The following is a 21,832-nucleotide window of genomic DNA, read 5'->3' on the forward strand; positions in this document are numbered from 1 at the left end:
TCGTTCCCGATCACGGTTGGGCTAAAATCTTGGACTTCTCTGGGAACCGATGACAGCGATATAAATAGTGAAGATAATCATCTTTTTGTTGTGCTGACTCTCAATGAGGGAGAACAAAGTTTAGATAGAGCACTACAACAGGCAGTTAGAAAGGAAAATTTACCCAGGGCTCCGTTAATTAAAGCAACTGTAACCGGCGTCGATTTTATTTGTGTTCTGGACACTGGCAGCGAATGTAATCTCATGAGCTACGCCATTTGGAAGAAGATTAAAGAGAAGCTGCCGTCATTGCAGTTACAAACATGTCCAGATGTTAGGCTGACTGATTTCACTGGGAGAAACAAAACTAGAGTTGTAGGATGTAGACAAGTATATCTGGAGATTGCTGGAAGAAATTTATTGGAGGACATGTTTGTCTTGAAGGGTCTCGAAGCTGACTTTATTTTGGGCTACCCGTTCCTCAGGAAATATGAAGCAGGAATTGACCTACAGCGCGAGAAGTTATCCCTCACCGTAGACGGAGTTCCGGTAGAGCAGGACCTCGTGAATAATGGATCTTCGAAAGGGACGTATGTAAGAAATGTCCGTGAAGATTCCCATGTCGATCAGTGGACGGCTAGTCCTGACGACATTCTGCAGAAGGTCAATGCGAATGAGATTTTATGCGAAAGGGGTAGAAGCCAATTGAAAGAAGTCTTATTGAAGCATAGAGATGTATTTTCCGAGAGACCAGGTACTATTAAAAACTTCCAGTGTGAGATTGAACTCACCACCACAGAACCTGTGTATCGATTTCCATATCCCATACCTATAGCAAAAAGGAAACTCCTGGAGGAAGAATTAGAAAAGTGGAGACAATGGGGTGTTATAATTCCTTGTAATTCCCCTTACTTGAACCCTTTAATTGTAGTCGACAAGCCTGACGGTACAATACGCCCATGCATTGACTTCAGAAATTTGAATAAAATTGTACGTGTTCCACGAAATTCAGTTGAGCCCATTTCGGATGCCTTACAAAAATTTAAAGGTGCTCGTTATTTTACAAATCTGGATCTGGCTTCTGGATATTTATAGATCCCTGTAAAAACTGACTGCCAACCATGTACTGCCTTCTCCTATAAAGGACGTCAGTGGATGTTTGCTCGAATGCCTTTTGGTATCTCTAGTGCTGTGTCAATTTTCATAGCTGCCATGCATGCTGTATTTGGTCCTGAAACCGAAGAGTATCTAACTCAATATATGGATGACTTGCTGATTTTCGACAAAGAACTCTCCAAGCATCTCGAACATCTGGACGAAGTGTTGCAGCGACTCCAAGAAGTGGGGATGACTGTAAAGCTGCGAAAATGTGAATTTGTCAAAAAGGAAATTACCTACTTGGGTCACATTGTTTCTGGAGATGCTATCAAAATCCAACCAGACAAAAATTCAGCCGTTAAATTATTTCCTAAACCTAAAACTAGAAAGGATGTTCGGAAATTTCTTGGCCTCGCCAACTGGAGGCGGAAGTTCATTGAAAATTTTGCAGCTAAATCTGAACCGCTCACCAAGCTGTTAGGTAAAAATCAACGTTGGATTTGGGGAGACGAGGAAGAACAAAGTTTCCAGCTACTGAAGAATGAACTTGTAAGAGATGCTGAATTAGCACATCCTGATTTTGAACAGGAATTCTGTATCCAATGCGATGCTTCTGGGAAAGGATTGAGTAGTATTCTTTTCCAAATGGATGGTGAAGAGAGAAAGGTCATTCAGTATGCAAGCCGGAAACTGAAGGAGAACGAACGCCATTACTCCATCCACGAGTTAGAATGTTTGGCCATAATCTTTGGAGTTGAGAAGTATGCTGTTTAGAAGGTAGGCCTTTCACTATCTACAGTGATCATAAAGGGTTGGTATGGTTACAAGACACCCGTAACTGGAACAGTCGTTTGACTCGCTGGTCTCTAAAACTCCAACAGTACCAGTATAAAATAGTATACGTCTCTGGTCGCCAAAACGATCTGGCAGATATTTTATCTCGGTATCCTGCTGATGATATACCCCAGATTCATCCTGAAAATAGCCAGCAGACATTCAGAATAAACTACCTGTGGGCCGAAAGAGGAGAAATAGATGACGTCGACAAGTGGAGAGAGGCACAATCTGAAGATGAATTCTGCAAAAATTTACTCCAATCTCTAAATTCTCAGGAACCTAACCTCAGATTGCATCGTTCCTATCGCATTCAAGAAGGAATTTTATTTAAGAGAAGATCAGACAATCAGTCCCTTTGGAAATTGTGTGTTCCGGTGGTAATGAAGCAACCTCTCTTGAAAGTAATTCATGATGAAGCTGGACATTTTGGAGTATCCAAGAAATTGAAGCGACTTGCAGTACGATATTTCTGGAAAGGCATGAAGGATGACGTGATACAGTACATCCGAGATTGTGAAATTTGTGCCCAGAGTAAACCAGACAAATTAGGGATACTCAAAGAGACCCTTCATATCAGTCCCAAGCAACCTCATGAGATGCTTTCTCTGGACTTGATTGGGAAGCTTCCTCGGTCTAATGGATACCAGTACATCTTGAGCCTTATTGATGTGGGTACACGTTTTGTCTCCGCATATGCTTTACGGACTGCCAGCACCACAGAAATTATAAACACGCTTCAGAGAGGATATTTTGCTCACTATCCAAACGTTATGTTTACCCTGAGCGACAGAGCAGCTCAGTTTACCTCTAAGCAGTGGCACGAATTTACCAAAAAGCTTGGTATCCATCACGTTTGCACAATAGCTTACAATCCAAAGGGGAACAGGCTAGAACGAGCAAATCAAGAGATAGTCAGATTACTTCGTTTATTTTGTTATCGAGAACATCAGACTTGGTCGCGATACATATCAAAAGTTGTTTGGTTAATTAATTATTCTATTTCTGAAACAACTGGATATTCACCTGCTGAACTATTCTTCAATCATCCTATACCCAGAGAGATCCTAACACATTTCAATTGGCCCGAACGGGAAGAAGCCCAACCGGATTGGAAGTCCAAATTATTCTTAGCCCAAGTCAGGGAGAAGAAGACGCTGTCGAAGGGTTTAAAACAGAAGGGAAACGCCAAGACAGTGACAGTTGGAGACTTCGTGATGGTTAAAAACCATTCCTTAAGCTCGTCACTAGATAGGACCATTCAAAAGTTATTTATGTTGTGGATAGGACCTTATCTAGTGGACAAAGTGGAAAATAATGTTGTGACATTGCTAATTCCAAGGACTAAAGAATTATATGATAAGGTTAACTTGGATAACCTAAAACTGGTGCGTTTTTCGGAGGATAAAAAGAAAGAGTTTGTACTTTAAAACTAAGTTTCCTCCAGGTAGATAACTTCCTTCCTGAAACTTAGTTTCCGAAAGGAAGGGGCAGATGATATGATCCACATTTTTATGTGACGTCACCAGTAGAAGATATGTCACTAATGTATTTATTTTTGTAAAGGAAAGCGTAATTTCTTTGTTATTACATGTAATATTGCACCCTGTTTGTAATATATATATCTTTTGTTTAATGTTTATTGTATTTTATGCTCTGTTATGAGTAGTTTAATGTATCTTCATGTTTGCAAGAGTGCACTATACGAATTTGTATTTCTAAAGATGTATAGATGTCAGTTTTGTTGATAGTATCCTTTTGTAGATAGCGAATGATTCATCTGTACTTTAATCTGTGTTCTCGAAAATAGTATAAAAGCGAGGATATCGCGTAAGAATCAACACACTTTTTCGCCACGGATCGACGAAGCTTTTAAACTTAAAAAGAACTCCTCGGTGTTGTGCATACATCTTGGTATGGTAGTTCGGGGCGCAAGCTAGGCCTATGTGAACATAGGTACGCCGATAGCCATGCATCGATGATATGCACAATACTGCCACCATTCTACGTCAAATAATAAAGTTAGCCTAAAGATTAATTTGGAAATAAAAGGCTAAAGAGCAAATATTGGCTCAGTTATCATTGCATATCTCTTGGTGTGGTAGTTCGGGGCGCAAGCTAGGTCTATGTGATCATAGGCTTGCCGATAGCCACGCATTGAGTTTTATGCGTTTTAATTGAGTCAATTCATCGACAAAGCGAAATCCTCGCCTTCGTCTCAAGTATAGTTGCATTATAATTGCAATAAATAAAGAATAAAACTTTTCAGTTTATACATACGGCAGTAATGTGGTTTTATTTCTCTGTGCTGTGAATATTGTCTTTGCCTAACACTATCCCTGTACCTGAGAGGAGTCTGTGTACTTCACCGAGTCTCGTCGTTCACCGCTGAGTATTATTAAGTTAATATTAATAGTAAAATAATACGACGCGTGAAGTAATCGTGCTTAGAACGTATCACTCGTCCCCCAAAGACGCCAAAACTTCCCCTGTGTCCTTACAGTGTTGCCGTTTTATTTAGACTTTCCCAGTGGCTCTAACACACACACACACAAACTAATTACACCAAAAAAGAAGAAAAAATAACACCCTAGCCAGTGTGACGTGCCTGAGGGGCGCGGTTCTCCCACCTCACCATGCCAAGCGATTTTGAAGTCAAAAAAAGAAAAAGAGGAGAAGGAAGCAATCCTATGAACTACTGTGATAAAATAAAACGAAAAGCCAAATATAATAGTAATAAAAAAATAGAAAAGCTAAATATGCTGACCAAGGCAGAAATTTATTTTATTTTCAAACATAAACTAAACGTAACGTTTCAACCTTCTAGCAAAGTCTCAGGACTCTGTACCAAGTACAAATGAAACAAGGTGCAAAACAGGAATATATATATGTAAAGAAAATCACTCCCCTCCAGACACAAAATTATTAGAAAATTGTTTCCGGAACATTCCAACAGGTGGCCTTCCATTGTCAGCTGTACTTTCACCTGAAAGGCGATTTAGCTAAGCATTTCCTTTCATCTGGAAAGTGGTTGGACTCTTTATCTCACTCTCTTTTTCACTCTTTCCTCTTATCTTCTCTTTCGCCTTTGTCCTTTCCACTCTTTCTAACACATTCTTCAATTCTTTGCTTATCTTGAGTCCACCATTCCAGTCCATTGTGTCTTCTTCTCCTTTCTTCTCTATTTCCTTGGCCTCCTTCCATTTTCTCACTAGTACTCTCTTCTCCCTTCTTATCTGCTTAGCCTCATCCCACTCTATGTCATGTTCTGTTTCTATCGTATGTTTAAATATCGCATTTCTCTATCTCTTAAGTCGTACATCATCCCTATGTTGTTTCAACCTGTCTTTCAGCCTCTTTTTCGTTTCTCCTATGTACACACTCTGACATTCTTTACACTTCACTTCGTAGATAATCCCATCCTATTCCTCTTCTCTGTTTTCCTTGTCTTGTTTGCATTCTTCGCTATTTTTAAGATGCTTCGCCCTCACTTCCTGTACGTTTTAATGCCCGTTTTCCTAAGCACTTTGCATATGTTTTCTGTGGTCTTCCCCATACTCTTTATTCCAAACCACCTGTCTTTTTCTTTCTCTTCCTCTTCTCCCGTGCCACTTTTCTTCCTTCTTCTGTTTATGTCCAGTCTATCCTCCTTTTCGTATCCATTCTTTTCCAGCTGTTTCCATAGGCTATTTATTTTGTCTTCTTTTTTCATATTCTTTCGTGCATATTTTCTTGATTCTGTCCTCCATATTCTTTATAAAATTTATTTTTGTCACCTCTCCTTTTTTCTGCCTTGGTCAGCATATTGAATTTTTCATATAATGGAAACAAGGCTTAATGATGTTATAATAAATTTAGGGTGGCACTACAAATGGTTCTTTGGCCCGCCGAAACTACTCGTTATGGGGAGTCGGCCCTTGTGGCAGAGAGGCCCACACAGCGCATTACGATACCGAACTGGGAGTTCTTTGTGAGTGACTTCATCAACTATCATAACTCATAGCCATCGTCTCGATTAGCAGAAAGTGTCAGAAAACAGTCTCTTCTGCCTATAGGGACGGGCAGAGGTGATTTACGGGGGTATTTATCCTGCGAGATGAGGTTTTCGATGGAGTTGGGATAACTTATAGTAGCTGTATTATGGTGTAATCTTTCTGAAGGGATTTACAGATGTTAAACTGTGTTAGCCTGTTAGCACTATAATAAATTGTGCGCTTGTATCACTGCGTAAGGTAAAGGCATTTTCTCAAATACAGCAAGAGGCGAGCTTGATTATGGATTTACCGGATAATAACCGGTAAATTGTACATGCGGGTAAGGAGAGAGTTGCTCACATACATACACAACTACATATAAAATTAGCCCCGAGAACCATCATTGTGTGATATTTGACATACTACCTAGCGACAACTTTAGCAACAGAGAAATATACTGTCAGGAGCAGTGTGGAATTAAACTTTTTGCTTTTTTTGATGGTGTGGCGGGTGCCCACCCAGTGACGTATTTGCGATTTCATTTCGACGGGATAGGTATTTGGGTATGTAAATTTGCACATGTTACCAGTTAGTAAACTAACTATTGCCTTGCAGTTCTAAGCTCATTCCAAAAATGGTTCTAACCTAGGATATTAAAATCTTGTGATAACATTTACACGTAATTAAGAAACAGAATATTTATATTGAAACGGACACAACTCCCGTTGCTAGTAGTTTAAATTCGAGTGCTTTTTCGTTGGATTTTCCTTCGAACAGCAGCGCTTGTTTGAACCAGCGCCCGTTGTAGATGAGATCTCTCATGATGATTGAAAGGGCATTGAAAGAGAAGGCTGAGGATGAATTAGAAATATTAAATTCAGATTTGGAACCGTATTCAGACTTACAAAGGGAAATAAATGGACATCCGCATCTTATCCAGGATTCGACTATGGGATCCTTGACGTTGATGACGCTCACCGAGATCAGCTAACAACGGAACTACACTTGCTTGATTTTTCATTTTAGTTGTTTTACCCATGGATTTCATAAGCAAAATAATGCAGAGGCTATGGTTGGTTTATTGGTCGCTATGTCTCGAAAACTTTTAACATTTGCATCATAGTTTATATTTTGTTATAATGAGCGCAGTGTTAATTTACTTTCAGTGCCACTGATACCAATGTTTTCACTGTCGTTATTACCGTTGAGCCGGAGGGAAATGTCACGTTCAATTTGACTTACGAGGAAATTTTGGAACGGAGAAATGGATTTTACGAATATGGTATGAACATCAATCCTGGAATGGTTAGTATAATGAATTTCTACTTGCAACTTAAGAAGCAAAGTTACTTACTAATGTATTTTAACAAAATCCATAAATTCCATTTTTCTCAAGATTGACAATATTACAGGCGTCTTGCTACTTAAGCTGGGTTATTTGCACACGCAAAATTCTTAAGGCTTTCGTGTTACAAGCAACCAAAGTTTGGTTTGCGGGACATTTAAGAAATGTCATTAATGGGCGAAAGGTGAAAATATTGATACTGAGGATATTTAACGGCATAAACGCATCCCCCTCCTCCCTTCGTAACGCCACATCACTTGCTATTGTTCTGGCTGCTGCATTCTATGCAGGTATTTTTATGAAATATTTCACATTTTCAGGAAATTGATTTCAAAATATCTCTCGTCTAATTCAAGAACTAGGTAGATATCTATAAGGTCATTCCATGGTTACTGGCGTAACATTAAGTAGTGTTCTTGAGACACAGTTTTGCATTTTTCACTACACATGCATAACTTCATTCAATATTAGCACAACAACAACAACAAAAAAGATTTATCACACAAATAATAATTGGTTCCTAAAAGTTGGTTATCTGTTATTTTAATTCCTACAAAATAATATGAAATATACTGTTCCTGACGTTACACAAAATGGCATAATTTTTACAGTTCCATTCATGTTGCAAACATTTTTGAGATTGAGAAATAAAAACAATCTTAATACAGTTTTTTTGCCACACTTTACTTTAGCCTCATTATCTTTTGTTTACTTCAAAATTTACTAAAGTTGTTACTAACGTAACATATCTTTGTTACTGACGTATTGGATGACATGGGAATTCACTGTAGTATTATAGTAGTATCCACTACTTTAGCAATTCAATTTAGTATTTCTAGGAACATTCTTCAACATTCCAATGCAAAAATATCATTTATGGATTTCTGAAAACATATCTTGCTACTGTTTATTATTTTGACTAATTGGTAGAAAATAGTAAGTTTTGATCTAGCTTGTGCAGTTTGCGTTCTTTTTATAGAGTTCTTGGCAACCTTTTTTTAGGCACAGAAGTGTAATTGGGGCTGAACGTATAGTTCAGCGAGTCCAATAGTTATCGAACCCTGGACCCTCTTCATTACAAGGTAACAACGTTATCACCATGACATTTGAGATGCCTACTTGTTAATTTTCGAGTTAACTTGTTATCTCTTTGCTTAAAATGCTTGAAAAATATTAATTAATATACACTCACATACAGAGTTTTCGCTAAAGATTGTACCTTTTTCTAAACGTATATTCTCAGCCTCATGATGTGGTAGTAGTTTGCACTCTTCAAAAAAAAAGATAAGATAATTTCTCCAAGTTTTGTTAACATATGTTACAAGGTTAAAATTATATTTTGAGCCACGCTTCGTGGCGGATTAGTTATTTCTGCATGCACATGCACAACTTCATTCAATATTAGCACCACACATAAAAATATAATGTTAGACACTAAACGTTGATTGTCTGAAGGCCAATGGAAATTCTTTATCTGGTTCAATGACTGCCTGCACAAGTTGCACCTGTAAGCCTTGAGATGCAAACACTTATAAAGCACATACAATACCGTTGAGTGAGACATTTTCAACTCGCTTTTCGAATCCTTGAATTTTACTGTATTTATATAAATTTCATGTATTATATATATATATATATATATATATATATATATTATATATATTAGTATATCTTTACATTTTGTTTTGTACGTGGTGGTTCAGATCTGAAGAATTGAGTGTAAAGATAATATTTGTTTATTTTAATATTGAAATTTTGTATTCGTATCAGCAATTTTTGTATTGGATAGTCTGATATTTTACGTTACTCTATCAATCGAATTTGTATTATTTTAAGTAACTATACTTTCTGTTGTGTACATTTAAAATATATTTTAGCGTTGACATATTGTATGTTTATCAGAAAATGTAGAACTTTATAATTAGACATTCGCTTGTTGTGTTAAAACAAATACATAAATAAACTCTACGCACTAACTCCACCAAACATGCCGGACCCTGTGGCCGAGTGATTAGCACATCGCGCTGCGACGCCAAGGGTCTCGGGTTCGAATCCCGCTCGAGCTTGGTTGTTTGTGAATGTCCATTCAACAATTTCATCCCTCATCCCCCATCCCCATCTTCACAAATTAGCCAAGAGGCACAAAACGCGAAGTAAAATAAACTAAATTAATCAAATCAAATCCACCAAACATGATGGGCGACCAGTGTATTACTTTGCTTTATCCAAGTCTTGAATATCAGTGATATAAGTCTAAGATTATGGAGGTTGTTTTTGTTAGGGGGATTAAGCATTAAATTGCGGGAGCTACCCAATTCTTGTGTATTACTATTGTCTTAGACTGTTGCGGAAATTCTGGTGTGGGGACAGAATTATTTGTGTTGGAGGAGGCAATATGAACTCTTCAATATAAACAGTAAGTCTAAAATTGGTATGGAAATTTTGGTGGGAGGATTGAGTATTAAATTTAAAGAGGGGATAGCAAGCTCTTGATAAAGCGTTAAATCTTAGATTGTCAAGGGATTTCTGTAGTTGGGGAGAGTTTAATATATTAAATTTCGTGGACTATATTTATCGATATGATATCCACACACTTTCGGCGCCAAATGTGCGAAATGAGAAACTGAAAAAGGGTAAATATCGTGGAATCCTAAGAAAGTATTGGCACCCCATTAAATTAATATTCTTGAAAGCCTTCAAAGAAATGGATGTCAAAATTTTCTTGTTCGCCTCGCTGGCGATTATGTGTTGCGAAAATGGGTGTCTCACGTTTTACTAGTTGAATGTGAAGTTTTATACTGTAGCTGCATTACAAGACATGAACGATATTCTCGATATTCATTAATAACATCACTTCTTAAAATATAATGCTTAGTTTTGGTATATTGCTTCATTTAAAGCAGGTGCATCATTTGGATAATGTACTCCTATCAGCAATTTTATTGTATTAATGATTCCCTGTATGCTGTAATAGTTGTATTAAGTGTAATTCATTAGTAACGCCTTTCACGTTGCCCGATAAAACAAGAAAATAAATAATATCAAATTCGCATTTCTAACTTCTTGTCACAGGAGAACTTTACTTTAAGAAGTGAAATTTGCACTGAAGATAAAATCAACGTAATTATTGCTATGGAAATTTTCGAAAATTTCGAAAATTGAACAATTAAAGAACATGGATAGTTTAACATGGTATTGGGTTCAAATAAACATTAATTATTACTTATTCATTGTAATGATCCTAAGAGATCGTACCCCTTAGTAACACTAATGTTTATTTACTCGGTGTATATGTAACCATTGTTATTAGGTTCAAAGTTATTTTATTACTTGTTCAATGTTACATGTGTTAATACCTGCTTTGATAATTGTGTTTATCAGTAGTGATTTATTATTATTCTCTTAATAAGGCCCTGCGTGGTCGCAAAGAATATGTATTATTTATCTGATAATTGTATATTAACGTTTAGCACACGTTTAATATTGTATGTATTCATCGTTTGTGCCTTGTGCACGTAGTTCAATCGTCTGCCGTAGAGATGGCCTTGCCTGCTCTAGCACGGTTCCACGTAGTTCGCGTGAACGGCGCTAGAGGCGCTACCTGAACCGAGGCTATATAACCAGCCGCGGAGCAGATTTTCTTCAGTTGGCTTTCAGGTCGGCTCACGATAAGATCTCTCTTACCAACTGACCCGGAAGAAAGGAACACTCCGCTCTTGCGAGAGGCCAAGCTTCTTAAAGAAGGAAGGAAGGTGCACTCCGCTCTTGCGAGAGGCCAAGCACCCGAGAAAGCCGCACTCCGCCTTCCAGCGAGAGAGGTTGAACTCTGCCTTTGGCAAGAGAACCCACTCCGCTTATTGGCGAGAGAGAAAACTCCACTTTAGAGTGAGAGGACCCGCTCCGCTTGTTGCGAGAGGCTTCCTCCCCCTATCAACCTGCGGCACCCCGCCAGGGTAGTGTGGCGTTGGGTTTCCAGGCAACCGCTCAGAAGGTAAAATTACAGGTCAGGGAAATACCACGGTTATCGTGAGGGTGACCCTAATAAATGCCCCTTTGTTCCCCGAAAGCCAACAGTTCCCTGCAGCTACAGAAGTCGGCGCTAGTAAAGGACTGCACTTCCTGAAGTTTGTTGGAGCTAAGGATACGACCCCAGAGGGCAGCAGCAGCAGCAGTGTATCTGTTCCCAGTTTACGGCAGTTTGCAGAAGCCATTCTCCCCCCATTGTGTGGCAATATATTGGCCAAGTGAGTATAATATCCTACACGGGCGTGTGCTAAACTTACAACGTTTATAGTTGCATAAGTGTATCCAGCTACATTCATTAAACTTTCTCTAACGTTGGACAGTGTACTTATTCCCGAACCCTGAGTGAAATAGAGTCTCATACCACCGCTGGAGAAAAGGTTAGCATAATGGGTAAAACTTTGCAGAGCGTATGGTGCTACTGATTGGTCGTGGCCAAGTTAGTAGACTTGCATCCAGCTGACGTGCTCGTGTAGGTGTAGTAGGCACTTTTCTCGAGCAGGACGTTGCAAAGTTAATTGGCGCTTACACCGTGGGGCGCGAAGTGAATATTCCCGAACTGTTAACATTACTGGCAAGTGCAACACTAGGGTGAACTGTTATCGGAAATACTAGTGGTGGTGTTAAACAGCTGGAATCACCCTTTCAAAGTATTTTGCCGCTTTTAAAGTGAAGAATTTACGTGAAACCATGGACAGTGATAAAGCAGGGAAGACCCTACGAAGCAGATCTAAGAAGACAATGGAGGTAGAGACTGAATTTGCTTGCTGTAGGAACCAGGGAGAGCGAAAAGACTCTTTCCAGTGTAGCCAGTGACATAAAAATTTCCATTGGCACTGTGAAGGTAAAGAGATGACTAATATAACTGAAGGTGAACTTTTGTGTCAGACATGTTTGTCAATGCCTGCCGTAACCTCCGATCCGGAGCCAAGTTTCTCTGCTCAGACTCCAGTAGCTCAAGGTTTACTAGACTGGTTGATGAAGGATAAAGAGGAAAGGAAAAATGAAAAGATTGAGGAAGAGAAACAGCGAAAAAAATAAATGGCTGCAGCAGAAGAGAAAAGACTGCTAGAAGCTGCTGAAAGAAAACAAGAGCTGCAAGAGCTTAAAACTATAATGCAGATTCAGGAAGAGAAAAGACAACTTGAGAAGCGAGAATTTGAAGAAAAAAGAGAACTTGAGAAGCGAGAATTTGAAGAAAAAAGATAACTTGAGAAGCGAGAATTTGAAGAGAAAAGAGAACTTGAAAAAAAAGAGTCGGAAGCTAGAAGACAAGAAGACTTGGAGATGTTTCAGAAATTAGTTGAAAGTCTAGAAGAAAAGAGAAATCAAGAGAATTACAGGAGGAAATGGGGAAAATAACTGTAAAGTTAAAAGAATATGTTAGTGAAGCTGTAGAACCTTTAAGATCTTGGCAAAGTGAAATCATTAAACAAATGGGTTCTTACTTGGAGCTGGCCCAAGCTTTAGCTGAGAGAGAAAAGAATAGTGAACTTCATGAGGAGAAGGTGAGAAATATTGAAAACACAGTAGAGTCCATGCAAGCTTCTGTTCAAGTGTTAAATGACAGAACTGAAGTCATGGAAAGAGAAGTCCAAAAACAGCATGAAGTTATTGAGGTTGCCACTTCCACTCTTCGGGATGAAGTTGAGAGGACAACTGTAGATAAGATTAAAAATCTTCAAGTACAAAATCAGAAACTGGAAGTAAGCTTAAGGCGGGAATTACAAGAATAAACAGGGCTATTTGTTAGAAGAGTGGACGACTTGCAGTTGCAGTTCCAAAATTTAATAATTCAACCTGAGCTTACTCATGGGATAAGTTCTCCTATAGTGACTCCAGATAGAAGCTTAAATCCCGAAGCAGAATCATTTGAATTTCCAGCTACAGTGCGAAACCCATTCTGTATTACAGATAAAGACCGACTAGAACGGAGAAAGAGACCTCGTGATGGTGATAGTTCAGATGAATTCCCTCCAAGGCGAAAGTCGCACTTTAAGATGCCCAGAATGGCAGATATCGCTCATATACCTAAATTTAAAGGCGATATAGAAGCACAATCTGCTGAGAAATATCTCAGAGAGCTCAATGTTAGCTTCGAGCTCATGCAGGTACCAGAACACTATCGGCTTGAATTACTTCCCAGAGTTTTTACTGGAAAGGCAGAACATTGGTTAGCCGGCAACATGGATAACTTTGTTGATTATACAGATTTCTGTGATAGGTTCAGAGAAGAGTTTGCCTCTAAGAAAGCTAAGCAAAGGCAATTGGCGGCTGTCAGAAATCGAAAGTATTCTCGATTGGTGTATGAAAACATGGAAAGCTTTGCTTGGAGTGTTTACGCTGCATACAGGAATCTGGCGGAGAATTTCAGTGAAAGTGAAGTTCTTAACTTAATTATTGGACAATTGTCTTATCGGATGAGAAGCCTTTGTCTAGCCCATGCTCCTAGGATAGTGTATGAATTAACTCAGTTTTTGAAAGACTTTGACATCTACGATGAACCAGAGCCTTGGAAAAACAAAGAGGATTCACGAGTAAAGGAAGTTAATGGAGCTAAAAATTTTAAAGTAAGAAACATCGAATCTAGACCTGCTGGAAGAGAAGACACTAATGGTAGGCCTTGGAGATATAATAGAGGGGGTGCACGATATGGTAATACTCGAAATGTTGGTCAGAGAAATGCTTTCCTAAGAAACCGTAACCAAGGTAGGAGGTCACCAGGACCTAGAGAAAATAACCACAATTCTGATGTTCCTAATTCTACTAGACCAAATCCTCCTCGAAACTTGGAAAGGCCTCCTGAGATAAGAGATGACCTGACATCTGAACAGGAGGAAGCTATTGATACGGCTCGTGAGTTCCATCAGAATCAAAGGTCCCAATATTGTCAAACAAACTAGGACCTTGTCTTCTTGCTTCGTTCCCATTTAGGCAAGGGGCTTCGAAGGAGCGACTAATTTCAACTACAAGAGATGTTCAAGAGTTACAAGTTAATTTTCAGTTAACAGAGACAGAAGAATGTTGGTTACAACAAGAGTTGAAATCTGCACGTGAGTCCAGAACTAAATACAGATCTCCTATTATTCAGGCCAAACTAATGGACATTTTGGTGAATTGTGTTATTGACACAGGTAGTGAGTGCTCAATCCTTAGTCATTCGGTGTGGACTAAGTTAGTGGAAAAAGTTCCAGGAATACGAATTCAAAAAGTACCAGAGGTAAGGTTGGTTGATTTCTCTGGAAGTCACAGGAAACGAGTTTATAGAAGTCGTAGTGTTGAATTGGAAATTGGTGGAATGAATTTCAGCACAGAAGTGTTTATCCTCAGAGGTTTCGGAACGGACCTTCTATTAGGAATGCCTTTTCTTAAGCAGCATGAAGCTGAGCTTAGCTTCAAAGATAATAAAGTTATTTTATACTTCGGAAGGACTCCTGAACATGAAGAGGGAAATCCCTTAAATATAGATATAGTACGCTACGTCCAAAGAATCCAAGAAGAGGATGATGAATGGATGAATAGCCCTGAGGACCTCAAAGAGAAGGTCGAAGCTATAAATATATTGAATGATTCCCAAAAGCAGGGGTTGTTTGAAGTGTTGCTACGCTATTTAGAGGTGTTTTCTGAAAGACCAGGAACGATGGAAACTGCTGAATGTGAAATTATGTTGAAAACTTCTGAACCTGTACACCGGGCTCCATATCCGGTACCACTTTCCAAGAGAAAGCCTTTGGAAAAAGAATTAAATCTATGGAAGACGTGGAATATCATACAACCTTCCGTCTCTCCCTACCTGAATCCTTTACTGGTTGTCGACAAGCCTGACGGAAGCGTAAGACCGTGTTTAGATTTTCGGCAGCTCAATGCTATCATGATTATACCAAAAAGTTCAGTTCCACCCATTGACGAGAGTCTTCAAAGATTCAAAGGTTCTCGATATTTTACCAGTTTGGACCTGTCCTCTGGATATCTACAAATTCCTTTAAAACCTGAGTGCAGAAAGTATACTGCCTTTTCTTATAAAGGTCGGCAGTATGAAATTTTGAAGATGCCTTATGGCCTGTCTAATGCTGTTTCAACTTTTGTTTCGGTAATGCATAACGTTTTTGGCCCGGAGACTGAAGAATATCTAACTGTATACATCGATGATCTTCTAATTTTTTATGCAGATTTCAAATCTCATTTGAGACATATTGAAGAGGTCCTCCATAGATTGGAAGAAGTGGGTCTCAAAGTTAAATTAAGAAAATGTGATTTCGTAAAGGGAGAACTAGTATATCTCGGACATCTCATCTCTGGAGACACAATTAAGGTAGATCCCAAGAAAAACGAAGCCATCCTTAAGTTCCCTCAACCTAAATGTAGGAAAGACGTTAGAAAATTTTTGGGATTGGCTAACTGGCGAAGGAAGTTTATTAAAAACTTTTCGGCAAAGACAGAACCACTAGTGAAGCTATTATCCAAGGCTTGTACATGGACTTGGAATCAAGATCAAGAAACAGCTTTTAACTAGCTCAAAGAAGAATTAGTTGGTGCCTCAGCTTTAGCTCAACCTAATCTGAACCAAGAATTTTGCATTCAGAGTGATGCCTCTACTAAAGGTCTTGGTTGCATACTGTTTCAAGAAGAAGGAAGTGAAAAAGCCATCATCCAATATGCTAGCCGAAAGCTAAAGGATAATGAGATGCACTATTCTATTCGCGAGTTAGAATGCTTGGCAATATTATTTGGTGTAAATAAATTTGAAATTTATTTAAAAGGAAGAAACTTTAAAATCTACACAGATCATAGAGGTCTAATTTGGCTACAAAATTCCAAGAACTGGAACTGTCGCCTTACTAGGTGGTCATTAAAATTACAATCTTACTCTTTCGAAATAATTTACATTAAAGGAAAGGATAATGTAATTCCCGATGTACTCAGTAGGTATCCAGCAGAGGATAATCATATAGAAGAGAATCCCAAGTTTTTTCATGTAAATTACATATGGCAAGAACGAGAAGACCTAGAGAATGCTGAGAATTGGACCAAAGCACAAGAAACTGATAATTTTTGTCAGCCTATCATTAAGCTTCTAAACCAAAACTCCCAAGAAGACTCTCCTTTAGAGGCCAAGTTGCGAAAATTATACCAAGTTCATGGGAACTTATTGTTCAGAAAGACTTCTGGTGACGAAATTTCGTGGAAATTATGTGTTCCTGAGCAATTTAAAACCAAAGTTATAAAAGACAACCATGATGAGCAAGGACATTTTGGGTTGGGAAAAACTCTTAAAAGGGTTAAACTCCGATACTTTTGGCCAAAGTTAAAGCAAGATATAGCTAGGCATATCAGAGACTGTCTTACTTGTGCTAAAACTAAAATGGATAAGTTGGGCATTCTTAAGGAAAAACTCTACATTAGACAAAAGGAGCCTCATGAACTATTGTCAATTGATTTAATAGGTCAATTACCTATCTCACAAGGTTATCAGTATATACTATTCCTTGCGGATGTAGGTACCAAGTTCGTATCAGTTTATCCATTACGTCGTGGTACTGCCAGAGAAGTAGTAAATGTAATGGAAAGAGGTTTCTTTACACATTTCCCTAAAGTAAAAGCCATCTTATCCGACAGAGGGACTCAGTTTACGTCACACATATGGAAGGAATATCTTGACGGCAAGCAAATCAAATATTTCTTCACTACAGCTTACCACCCCAGTAGTAACTCCATAGAGAGAATGAACCAAGAAATAGTCAGACTGCTTAGACTGTTTTGCCATAGTGAACATCAGCGTTGGTCAAAACATTTAACAGACATTTCATGGTTGCTGAACAATTCTGTGTCAGAAGTTACTGGATATGCTCCTTCGGAATTATTCTTTAACCGACCGGTACCCAATGAAGTGCTGGACCATTTCACCTGGCCCAATGACGAAGCTGACGCCCAAATTACCAATTGGAACCAAAAGTTATTCCTCGCTAAGACCCGTGAGAGAAGAAAGTGTGAAAAACGCAAGTTTAAAACTAAAGGACATGCCCGGGAATTACGCGAAAATGACTTAGTGTTAGTGAGGAATCACAAGCTTAGCTCTAGAAAGACTAGAACTATAGCTAAGCTTTTCGAGGTGTTCATCGGCCCTTTCATTGCCACTGACCTTCGAAACAACACTGCCTTGCTGGTTCATCCCAAGACGAAGCAAAGTGTGGATCGAGTGAACTTCGATAATCTGCGCCTATTTCAGTGTTCCCCCGGACGGAGAAGTGAAATATTAGGGGAGATCAATGTGTGTTAAGTGTTCAAAAATGTTTCAGAAATTTTGAATTTGAATTAAGAACTTGAACTTAAAAATTTCTTCAAAATTTTTCCCCAGTAGAGGGGCATTTGTAATGATCCTAAGAGATCATACCCCTTAGTAACACTAATGTTTATTTACTCGGTGTATATGTAACCATTGTTATTAGGTTCAAAGTTATTTTATTACTTGTTCAATGTTACATGTGTTAATACCTGCTTTGATAATTGTGTTTATCAGTAGTGATTTATTATTATTCTCTTAATAAGGCCCTGCGTGGTCGCAAAGAATATGTATTATTTATCTGATAATTGTATATTAACGTTTAGCACACGTTTAATATTGTATGTATTCATCGTTTGTGCCTTGTGCACGTAGTTCAATCGTCTGCCGTAGAGATGGCCTTGCCTGCTCTAGCACGGTTCCACGTAGTTCGCGTGAACGGCGCTAGAGGCGCTACCTGAACCGAGGCTATATAACCAGCCGCGGAGCAGATTTTCTTCAGTTGGCTTTCAGGTCGGCTCACGATAAGATCTCTCTTACCAACTGACCCGGAAGAAAGGAACACTCCGCTCTTGCGAGAGGCCAAGCTTCTTAAAGAAGGAAGGAAGGTGCACTCCGCTCTTGCGAGAGGCCAAGCACCCGAGAAAGCCGCACTCCGCCTTCCAGCGAGAGAGGTTGAACTCTGCCTTTGGCAAGAGAACCCACTCCGCTTATTGGCGAGAGAGAAAACTCCACTTTAGAGTGAGAGGACCCGCTCCGCTTGTTGCGAGAGGCTTCCTCCCCCTATCAACCTGCGGCACCCCGCCAGGGTAGTGTGGCGTTGGGTTTCCAGGCAACCGCTCAGAAGGTAAAATTACAGGTCAGGGAAATACCACGGTTATCGTGAGGGTGACCCTAATAAATGCCCCTTTGTTCCCCGAAAGCCAACAGTTCCCTGCAGCTACAGAAGTCGGCGCTAGTAAAGGACTGCACTTCCTGAAGTTTGTTGGAGCTAAGGATACGACCCCAGAGGGCAGCAGCAGCAGCAGTGTATCTGTTCCCAGTTTACGGCAGTTTGCAGAAGCCATTCTCCCCCCATTGTGTGGCAATATATTGGCCAAGTGAGTATAATATCCTACACGGGCGTGTGCTAAACTTACAACGTTTATAGTTGCATAAGTGTATCCAGCTACATTCATTAAACTTTCTCTAACGTTGGACAGTGTACTTATTCCCGAACCCTGAGTGAAATAGAGTCTCATACCACCGCTGGAGAAAAGGTTAGCATAATGGGTAAAACTTTGCAGAGCGTATGGTGCTACTGATTGGTCGTGGCCAAGTTAGTAGACTTGCATCCAGCTGACGTGCTCGTGTAGGTGTAGTAGGCACTTTTCTCGAGCAGGACGTTGCATCATCCACACTATTTTTGGGGGATTGCGATGAATGATTGGGGGTGGGTAATGCATACAATCTTGGGGGTGATGGGCATCCCTGTTTAGGGACGAGGTCAGATCAAATATATTCTTCAGTAAAGCTAAGAAAAAGTTACTTTCAGTAGGCATGTTGTCGTAATTAAATATTTTATGGGAATTGTATATGACATGGTTCAGGAGGACGATTTGCATGATTTGGGGGACGCATGATTTAATTTAAAGGGATATTTTAAATGCCTTCGTGGGAGACACATGATGTAATTTACGGGGACGCGCCACTGGCCTTGTGTGTGTTGGGCACCACTATGTCAAAATCACATGTAATAAGGGTGAAAATCCTTTGTAAAACACACCCTTACGACTCCTTCTCCCCTATCAATTAACACAAGTTCATAAAAATCAGTGTCCAGGCCTACGCACTATCCAGGCAACTAAGGTTTTCTGTTATCAAAATGGGAAGCTCTGTTTGAGCGTGATAAATTTCCATTTCGGCAAATTTCTATATAAGCTGCCAAAAACTCCTCTGAATAGGACGAAATGTAGTACATTTACAGCATACTTGACAATAAATAACTCTGCCGGCAGTGGTAAACGCATCGTTACCTTCTACCCACTGATGGAGCAATGTGTTGTTACTTCTGCATTTATTGTCAATTCTGCAACACACAAACTCACAGATTTATCAAAGATGTCACATTAATATATAATCCTCAAATAACGCAACCCCAGTGTTGTCTCTGGAATTTGAAAATGTGACTCAAATCTCTGAAAGGTCGTTTGTTGTTGAAAGAGTATAGGTTTTATCTATCATCGCAACCAGATCACCTGCAACGCTGTGAGATGAGTTTTGGAATGTCCTTGTGAGCCAACTAGTGCCCAAGACAAGACTAAGTAGGCTATTTTTTAATGCTGACACAAAGAATGGGGAAAATGAAGCATACAAACTTGAAATGAACAATTACATGAAAATTGCTCCCCAATTCCCAATATGCACGTTAATCTAAAATATGCACTAACATCCAAAATATGCATTTATATACACTATGACTTTACCAGAGTAATCCACATCAAGTGAAATGTATAAATCCGTTGAGAGCATATGAATTTTCCTTAAGGAAAAAAACATGCAAATATGGAAAACTCCACTCCCTAGTCATTACAAAAAGGAAGAAAAAATCAAATAATCTAATACAAAAACTTTATTTCAGAGAGTGAACGATTTGAAAATTTCCGTTGCTATCAAGGACGCTGAGGAAATAATTTTAATTGAGGTTCCAGGAATCAAGCCTACATTTGGGAGGGTTTCAAATTACGATCCAGCGGGTAAGTAAGAACTGAACAATTGTACAAACTATCGTACAGGGAAAGGAACACTAATTCAAATTCACCTATGCCTTAAAGCACATTTATGAATTATTTATTTATTTATTTATTTTACACGTAAATTTATTCAACAATTTTGATGTAGCAACAAACAGAAATGATAATATTTGATTGAATTAATATAATTACTAACTGAATTGATCAGTAAATCAACATCCAAGATGGAATTACAAAGGAGACGCCAATATGAAAGTAACATAATCGTCATATAGGTCTAATAGAGGTTAATTCATTGGGACATGAAGAATGTTCTTCAGTTTCTAGTCGCCCTTCAAAAATTGTTTTATATGATACAACTGCAAATATAAATTTTGGTGTGTCATGTTGTCTGCTGTTTTTACAATTCTACATTTCTTAGGTTTGAGGAACAGAATTTTGCTTGAAGGAACAATTGAAGGGAAAAGAGAAAAAAGAAGGAATGTTACAAAAACGCTTTTTCGGGAAAACGGTGGTTTAATGTTGGAACATTCCTTGTTCTTTCCCACGTCGCCAATCCTTTTGCGGCTTTTTCCATGGAAATTTCGACATCTCAGAACGTATGGGATACTCCCTCAAATAGTATCTAGAACCACCAACCAAACGAGCACAGCACCCAAAAAAGCGCAACAATGCACATTCCTTTTTTCCCCCCTTACCCTGCAATTGTTTCCATATATCTCTTTTCTTTTCTTCAAACCAAAGCTCACTAGTGATAGGTTTAACTAGACACTTAACAAACCACCTTACAGTACAGGTCGAGTCCCGATTAGCCTTTCTGTACATAAAGTGGACATAAAATGACAATTCAAAATATATTAAAAAAAACATTTGTTATTTTCTTTATTCCCTCGTGTTAGTACATATACTGAGCTATAAGATGGTATATTTTGTTTCTTCCTGCTCTGATGATTTCTTGAGATAAGTCTATTATATAAAGTGGCGGAATTTGTAACTTTTTATTGTCACATATATTACTGATGTTTTTAGCGTCGTCGCCTTGTAATCAAGGGGTCCCGGTTTCGATACCCGGTGGAAGCACTTGGCACAGTGGTTCGGATCCCACTTTAAACTGTAGGTGCATTTCCGATTAGCCTTACTGTGCATAAAGTGGACTTAAAACACCAAATCACTAACAATAACAATTACTGAGGTTTTCACATATTTTCTAATGTACCACGAAAAGTGTTTAAGTTATTTAGTTTCAGATATTTAACTTTCAAAATTGTGATTCACTTGTCTTTTTGTTACATTTCAACTCTTTATTTCATTTGGGCATTGATTCAAAAACTTAGCCAGGTGTCTGGCGCACCTGGTACTGCTCTCTGACACGATAAATGTTTCCAGTGCACATGGTAATTTCGAAAAACAAACACATTCTCTTATGAATAAGCCATAATGAGTCAGATAAATTGTCTGTAATGCATAAAATGTATGAACAATTATCATTCTTTTATCAGTTTGATAAATAGTCAGAGACACCTTTAATAAACATGGAAAGTTAAGGTAATTTTATCCATGTTTTTCT

General features: G+C 38.8%; 1 protein-coding gene across 1 annotated transcript in view; it reads left to right on the forward strand.

Moving 5' to 3' along the window:
* Window positions 1-21,832, forward strand: part of LOC145993912 (inter-alpha-trypsin inhibitor heavy chain H3-like) — a 473,549-nt gene that overhangs the window by 174,018 nt on the left and 277,699 nt on the right. Inside the window, exons 5-6 of the mRNA XM_083129826.1 lie at window positions 7,052-7,190; window positions 20,154-20,268. Coding sequence (XP_082985952.1) covers window positions 7,052-7,190; window positions 20,154-20,268 — 254 coding nt within the window. The remainder of the gene's footprint in view (window positions 1-7,051; window positions 7,191-20,153; window positions 20,269-21,832) is intronic.

The sequence above is a fragment of the Lepisma saccharinum genome, chromosome 10 (assembly GCF_977018435.1).
Source record: "Lepisma saccharinum chromosome 10, izLepSacc3.1, whole genome shotgun sequence".
Lineage (NCBI taxonomy): Eukaryota > Metazoa > Arthropoda > Insecta > Zygentoma > Lepismatidae > Lepisma > Lepisma saccharinum.